The sequence below is a fragment of the Haematobia irritans genome, chromosome 3 (genome assembly GCF_050003625.1).
Source record: "Haematobia irritans isolate KBUSLIRL chromosome 3, ASM5000362v1, whole genome shotgun sequence".
Classification (NCBI taxonomy): Eukaryota; Metazoa; Arthropoda; class Insecta; order Diptera; family Muscidae; genus Haematobia; species Haematobia irritans.
The window spans coordinates 136,434,169-136,442,752 of record NC_134399.1 but is presented as its reverse complement, the minus strand read 5'-3'; the positions used below and the strand labels follow the sequence as shown (position 1 = coordinate 136,442,752).

General features: G+C 34.1%; 1 protein-coding gene across 1 annotated transcript in view; it reads right to left on the bottom strand.

Annotated features, from left to right (window-relative positions):
* LOC142231202 (uncharacterized) overlaps positions 1 to 3,545 on the bottom strand; it is an 8,357-nt gene extending 4,812 nt beyond the window's left edge. The window contains exons 1-2 of the mRNA XM_075301821.1: positions 2,374 to 3,545; positions 42 to 2,298 (exon numbers count right to left, since the gene is read on the bottom strand). Coding sequence (XP_075157936.1) covers positions 42 to 2,298; positions 2,374 to 3,545 — 3,429 coding nt within the window. The remainder of the gene's footprint in view (positions 1 to 41; positions 2,299 to 2,373) is intronic.
* Positions 3,546 to 8,584: the final 5,039 nt, after the last annotated feature.

The following is an 8,584-nucleotide window of genomic DNA, read 5'->3' as shown; positions in this document are numbered from 1 at the left end:
CAGTTTTCATCCTTCATTAATCCAATTTCCTTTTTATTTACAAGAGGAAAATTGAAAGGATTATCTTCGGAATACTCAGATGTATCAAAATGTGTAGTAAGATGAGGTCTAATTTCTTCATACACATCTTCAGATTCGATGGTGTATATGAAAGAGTCTGTATCCATATAGTTTAATTGTATTCTTTCACCAAACTTTTCTTTCATAAAGTTGTAGTGGAAGTCATACATTTTCCACTTAGCTAATTCTAGAATACAAAATCCTAAGTATATTGGCTTATCATAAACAATTTTTGTTTTATTCATTTGAATAGCCCAAAAATTGTCTGTGAATTTGGATATACTATGAAAGTTTGGTTTTGAAATTAGAGCTTCAGCACCTAACTTACGCCTGTCACTATATGCCCACTGTTTTACAATAGACACATCTTTTCTTTTTTCAACATTTTCCATTGTTTTGCCATATACTGCATTGTTCAATAGTTTAAAGAAATTTTTTTCAAAAGCAATATTTGTTTTTTTCCTACAATCATTGTTTTTGTCAATATATTCCTTTAGCCATGGTCTTTGACTAAAAGTAAGCACCCTATGCACTTCATTTAGAACGTAGCCCTGCTCTAAACATTGTTTTAGTGTCATGTAGTGGATGGTATACCTTTCTTTTGGTGTAAGATCTGCAACAAGTTTGTTGTGTTTCGATCCTCCCACTTTTTTGTTTTCAGCCGCTAAAGGTAAATCATTAAATTTATTATGTAGATGGGGTGGACAACTTATTGAAACTTCATAAATATACCCTTCAGGAGAATCGAATTTAAAATTTTTGATTACGTTAGGATCCCTAATAATGTCAGCTTCTGCAACCCATTTAAAATTACCATATGGTAAGAATTGCTGCATCGCCCATCCATATAGGTTATTAACATCAAGATATAATAAAAATGTAGATACAATATCAGGATTAAAGTTTTTCATATATTTATTATTGGCTTTGTGATATCTTTTACTACATTGAGTAATACCTCCACGAATGCCATTTTTTATAAAGTTGTATGTGTCTACATCCTTCAACAATTCTAGGCTAAAACCATCCGATGTTATCAGCTTTAGCATAGCATCATAAGATAGACCAGGCGCCGTAAAATATTGGCAAGGATCCAGCTTATGTATGCTTTTGCATAAGATTCGAAAGTTTTCGAATATATCTGTGAGTAGAAGGACATCCGTTTTTAAATATAACTCCATATAATCCTGAAGTGTTCTACAATTAAATGTTGTCCAAACTTCTATAGCGTGATTGTAGTCCTCCTGACTACAACTTTTGTTGGTTAATTTACTGTAGAAGTTTTCTATAGAGGGAAGGTTTATATCTTTAAGTTTTTGAAATGAATCCAAGTATTCATAACAAAATACACCCTTCCTTCTCATTATTTTAAATTCGTGGTCATTTGAGAAATTAGATCTAACCGTAGTCATTTTGTCATCTAACAGATTTTTAGCTAAGCTATCCAAGCTTGAAGGCATAAATCTTAAAGAATCTAAAAACCTATATTCTAAAAGATCCCCATTATCAAATTTAATTTTATGAGATACCGATATATATAATTCTTTATTTAGCGGTATAACTGAGGTATTTCCAGGAATAAGGTTTAGTAAATCTTTAATAAATAGATGACAGTCATATGACGAAAAGTTATGGAAAAAGATTGGTATAAACTTTGGGATCTTATAATTTAAATTACATTCATTATGGGCCGCCCCCCTATATTTTCCAGTAATATGGCAATGATCCCTAACCCTATCCGTATCTAAATTTTTGTCACAAATGTGACACAATTGAGCTGCGTGAAAACTGGATTCCTCAATAGGTGATAAGGGACACATTGGTTTTTTTAATGATAAATACCTTTCGTATATATCTCTACATTCTAAATCTAAATATTTAACAAATTTTTCCCCAGCATCCTCCCCAGTATAAATCTTAAATCTATCTAACGAACTATCTACACTACATTTTATATAAAAACTAAAAGCACACGGTTTGTGCTTATTTATTGTTGATCCTAAACTATCTTTCTCTAGTATACACTCAAAATCGGCATACACAACGAAAGGGACATCCATCGTTTTACTTATGTTTTTAAAGCGAATAAAATTGTTACCTGCATCCGGTACGGTGGTTACAATGTTGGAACATTCCTTTAAGTGATTCGACCACTTGTCGGAGTTTGAAGTGTATTGCAGGCATCTGTCGCAAATTTTTAATTTCTTACAATTTTTGGTTAACTGCGAAGATAATAATCTACAACAAATAAAATAAAAAAATATTTTATTAATATTTAAGTAAAAAATGAAATGAAGGATTTTTTTTTCTTACCTTGACATGTCTTTAATCCAAATATAATGTGCTTTACCCCCACTCTCCAACAACAACAAGTTAATGTGTACCCCATTTGGAACAACATTCTGGGATATGTGGTATGGCCCGATGACAGTGTCATCTTTCCGGTTATACCCATATACATTAATACTAACTCCTGGGTTCAGCTTTTCAAATTTTGGGATTTCTTGCACAGGCATAGGGAATTCTAGCCCTTCAAAATTTAAATTTATATTGTTTTCTAACAAAATATTCTGCTGCCTGATATCTACTCGATAGGATGAAGTTCGCGTTGGGTGGGTCGGCTTTGGGGAAGTTAACGCCGAAATGACACTCCATTTGAAGCAGTATTCATCCGTATTTCTGACATTGATACATGCTTTTTTCGAATATAATTTTGGTGGCGTTGGAATATATTGGGAACCACAAAAGCCAGACCATTTGTTGATGTTGATTTCAAATTTTTCAATTCGAGTCAAAGTCCATCCAGAGTCTCTTTCCTGGAAATCCGCCATTTGACTCTTTATTTCCTCAATATGCCTTTTAATGAAATCCTCAATGTTGTCTGACATAACCAGTCTCTGCATTTTGGACACATGATACATGTGTTGCATTTGGAGCTCTTCACCACCCAACTTTATGTATTCCCCAATTAGTTGGATATTTATCTTCAGACTTTTATTCTTCGCCAGTGAATTTAAAATTAACAGGTGTAAACTCTTATTACATTCTTCGAATACCTCATTTATATCTATGGTATTCATATGGGTTAGGTACGTATAAGTTCCTACACGATTTTTAAATCCTGTCATCGTCTGTCTAAATTGGTTATTTATAATAACATCACTTTTTTGTATGTGATTCGGAGACTGGTGATGTTTGAACCAATTCATTGGGTTTACATAGACGTTGCATATTTCACATACTTTATTTAAATTCCTCTGACCATGACTAGGCCCTGGTTGCTGGTCAAAATTAAACTGTTGCTGCTCAAATATGTTTGAGTGTTGCTCCAAGTTTTGATTTTGCTGCAGCAATTGTTGATGAAAGATAGGTCCTGGATGCTGCAGCAAGTTAAAATGTTGTTGTTGTTGGGACCCTGGATTAAGCCCTGGTTGCTGATCCCAATTATATTGTTGTTGGGGGTAGATTCCACCTCCCACGGACATGTTTATGTGTTGTTGCTGTTGTTGTTGCTGTTGTTGTTGCTGTTGTTGTTGCTGTTGTTGTTGCTGTTGTTGTTCCTGTTGTTGTCCAAAACCTTGTCTATGCATTGTCGCTTGGTGAATTTCCATATGTAATTTCAATGCATAGACATTTCGCACCATCAAACCACATAAACTACACGTTTTGTGTGTCTGCAAATGTTTTTGGAGTGCATTTTGGCTTTTGAACATTTTTCTGCATACTTTGCACGTCAACATTTGGGATTCCATTTTGTTTAAAGTTCTTTCAAATATTTCTTTTTTAAATTTTTATAAATAAACCTTTTATTAATTATTTTTTGCAGCACAAGAAATAAATCGCAATTTTTTCTTAAAAGGTACGATTCTTTTCTTTTTTCTTTTTGTTTATATTTATTATTTTGCAACAAAAAGTCTCAACGTATTTTACGTGTTTTGATTTATTTATTTATTTATTTTTTTTTTTTTTTTTGTATAACACCAAAAAAATTCACAACGTCCGTTTCTGTTTTTTTTTTCGTTTGTTAACAAATGTTGTTTTTTTTCACAACGTGTCCGTTTCTGTTTTTTTTTTTTTTTTCGTTTGTTAACAAATGTTGTCTTTTTCACAACGTAAAACTTCGATTTTTTTTTTGTAAAACACCAAAAAATTAACAAAATTCTGTTTTTTCAGTTTTTTTTTAAATGTTGTATTCACAACGTAAAACTCCGTGCATATGAATTGCTAAGTCGGGGTTTAGAATTCAATTGGGAAGTAAAATTTCAAATGAATATACTATATATTTCTTCGAGGAATGAGATATTTATCCCTTTATAAATACACATTTCTTCTCAAAAGTAACAAATACATAAAAAATCTAAACAAATAGACACATTGCCTGATTTTCATAGATATTTTGTATGCAATTAGACATCAATGTTTACATCTTACTAGGCGATCAGAAAACTCCACACAGTCAACCAAGAAATCAAATCGAATAACTCAAATTTTCCCAACAGCCAAAATCTTATCTCACCCCCTCCATACCTTATCTTCACGATACATATACATCTTGGGTGGTCATTCTGTGCAATGACAAACAAATCAATAGGATTTCCCAACAGTGAGACACTTATCTCTTCCCCCTACACCTTCTTCCTCCAAATCTAGGTTTCAGCGATTGTTCAATACTAGGCGATCAGAAAACTCCACACAGCCAACCAAGAAATCAAATCGAATAACTCAAATTTTCCCAACAGCCAATCTCACCCCCTCCAAACCTTATCTTCACGATACATGTACATGCACATGCATTTCTTCAGAATCTCAGACGATCACTCTGTCTCTCATTTCAGAATGCTAAACAAATCAATAGCATTCTCAACAGTGAATCGCTTATCTCTTCACCCTATCGCTTCTTCTATGGCACATAAATAAACACCAAATCTAGGTTTCAGCGATTGTTCAATACTAGGCGATCAGAAAACTCCACACAGTCAACCAAGAAATCAAATCGAATAACACAAAATTTCCCAACAGCCAAAATCTTATCTCACCCCCTCCCTATCTCATCTTCACAATACATGCACATGCACCACACAGCCAGCCAATGCACTCAATACAATGACACTCATGCATACAGGGAAAATTTTTTTTTGGATGACCTTATGACCTATCACAAAAAGCCCATTAAAAAAAGCCCATTAAAAAAAGCCCATAAAAAAAAGGCCATTAAAGTGGATCAGTCTATACGTATTACACTACTTATGACCATAAAGAGGTGTGCCAAAAATGGTGAGTATCGGTCCATGTTTTGGTATAGCCCCCATATAGACCGATCTCCCGATTTTACTTCTTGGGCTTATAGAAACCGCAGTTTTTAATCAATTTACTCGAAATTGGAAATCTAGAGGTATTGTAGGACCACAAATACGTGTGCCAAAAATTGTGAGTATCGGTCCATGTTTTGGTATGGTCCCCATATAAAACGACCTCCCGATTTGGGGTCTTGGGCTTATAGAAATCGTAGTTTTTATCCAATTTGCCTGAAATTTGAAATCTAGAGGTATTTTATGACCATAAAGAGGTGTGCCAAAAATTGTGAGTATCGGTCCATATTTTGGTATAGCCCCCATATAGACCTATCTCCCGATTTTACTTCTTTGGCTTATAGAAACCGCAGTTTTTATTCAATTTACCTGAAATTGGAAATCTAGAGGTATTGTAGGACCACAAATACGTGTGCTAAAAATTGTGAGTATCGTTCCATGTTTTGGTATAGCCCCCATATAAAACGACCTCCCGATTTGGGGTCTTGGGCTTATAGAAACCGTAGTTTCTATTCAATTTGTCTGAAATTTGATATCTAGAGGTATTTTAGGACCATAAGAGGTGTGCCGAAAATGGTGAGTATCGGTCCGTATTTTGGTATAGCCCCCATATAGACCGATTTCCCGATTTTACTTCTTGGGCTTCTAGAATCCGAAGTTTTTATCGTATTTGCCTGAAATTGGAAATCTAGAGGTATTTTCGGGTCATAAAGAGGTGTGCCGAAAACGGTGAGTATCGGTCCATATTTTAGTATAGCCCCCATAAGAACGATCTCCCGATTTAACTCCTTGGGTTTCTAGAAACCGTAGTTTTTATCTGATTTGCCGGAATTTGTATATATTCTTATATTTTAGGCTCACAAAAATGTGTATCGGATTAAGTTTTCATCGGTCCATTTGATAATGCCTCCATATAGACCGACTTCACTTCTTGACGGTGTAGAAGGCGCACTGATCATGAAAATTGCTTGAAACTCAATGTAAAATTTCCAGATTTTACTTCTACAGATTTAAGATTTCAAATCAAGACGTTATTTTATAATTTTCTTGCACACTTACAAGAGATGCTAATGATTCCTCTAAAACTCAAACAAAAATGGTTTTTATAAATCCAGAATCTGATATAGTCCTCATAGGTGAAATCTTTAAATTTATCTTCGGGAAGTGTTCTCAAGTCCTCAAGCCCTCCTGAAATTTCAAAGGAAACCCTAATATTTGGTTCATGGTGGTGGGTATTTAAGATTCGGCCCGGCCGAACTTACTGCTGTATATACTTGTTTAGTTTAATATATACCACGTATGGACTATGTGGTATATATTACGGTGTTAGGAAGTTTTAAGATACCTTGCCATCGGCAAGTGTTACCGCAACCCAAGTAATTCGATTGTGGATGACAGTCTTCAATAGAAGTTTCTACGCAATCCATGGTGGAGGGTACATAAGCTTTGCCCTGGCCGAACTTACGGCGGTGCATACTTGTTGGAAGCTGTTTTTTGTGAGGTCTTAAATTTATCCTTATTTCCATTCTCTGCTTCTTTGACTCCGAATTAATACCAAAATCATTAGTGTGAAAACAAAATCCCGTCCAAATATCGAAAAATAAAGTAGCGGACCTGTGCCACCCCAAGCTTCTCTGAAAATTTTAGACAAATCGGAGAACTTTGATTCAAATTTCGGACGAGGTATGACTACCCCATATTCATCATATGATTGGATTAGGTGAAGAGCAAGACTCTTCGTACACAAACCACCAAGAAGCCATATTTTTAATTGATTTGCCTATAAGCCTAGACATGCGATTTTTTAGTCCCATAAATGGATACTTTTCACGGATACTAGTTTGATGTATCTTGACTTACCTCTTTTAGATATTAAGTATTTTCTCCGTTCTTTAATTTATTGAAGATTTTCTAGAACCGAGTCCAAGGGTTAGCATATACACTACAAAAGGAAAGAAAACATGCAAATGTAAATTAGTATTGTGAATATTGAAAGCCTTGCAAAAATATTTTGATATTAAAGGAAAGTTCTCGAAACTTAGTTGATTGCAAATAGTAAACAAATTATCTTCCATCTAATATTATTATTTTTTTTTTTTTTTGCCGAACATCAATTTCGGTCTAGTTCGAGTAGTTATATATGAATATTTAATATTTGCTAGATTTACAGGCCCTTCGGCTTTTAGATTCCATTTTTAGAAAACTTCATGAAAAGTTATCGTGTGTGACATTGCTCCATGACATACTCTTTTGTTCTTAGCGCTCATCTCGATATTTCACTGGCCCGAAAAAGTTCATGGGGGGGAAAAATCACATATTCACCAAATATCAAACCTTGTCCCATATTCTAAATCGAATGAAAGATTTCTATTCACGTTCAGTGGTTGTCAATTACATTTTGAATATCTCCATGGTATTCATCCTCTTTTATTCAATCACCCTCTTCTAACTCTATATCGGTCTGCACCATATCATTTACCGCAATTGTAATTCAATAGTCGACACATCGAAATACTAAAGCCAGATACAACAAAAAACTGTAGGGTAGTAGAGGCAAGTGGAAATATCTCTGAGGAAAAAAATCGGAACGCAGACCAAGGTGCGTAGTTATTACAATGATAAATTGAAAATATTTTTATTGCAAAAAAATATCGGTTTGTAATTATTTCACAGCTCAATGAAATTTTCCTTTTTATACCCTAAACCACATAGTGGTCTGGGTATAATAACGTTGATCTGTCAAAAAAATGTGCTTACCAGAATTATTGATTTTAAACCCCATAAAATATATACCGATCGACTCAGAATCACCTCCTGAGTCGATCTAGCACTTGGTGTCCGTCTGTCCATGTATTTATTGTTCGCAATTATTATCCGATTTTGATGAAATTTGGTACATGATTTTTTTGTGCACAAGGACGAACGCTATTGAATTTGGGAGAAATCGGATCAAATATAGATATAGCTCCCATATATATGTATCGCCCGATTTTGACAAATTGGTTCACGTTGCACTTTTTTACAAACCGATCATCGTCAAAGTTGGCACAAAGTAATTTTTGTCATCACGTTTAATGTCTGCAAAATTGCATCCTAAATTTGACCATAATACTCGGATTTATTAACCAGTGTTACTAAAATTTCACATCTTGATGTATTAGACTATGATATTTAGACATATCTTTAGCTTTTACATAAATATATTGTTTACATAA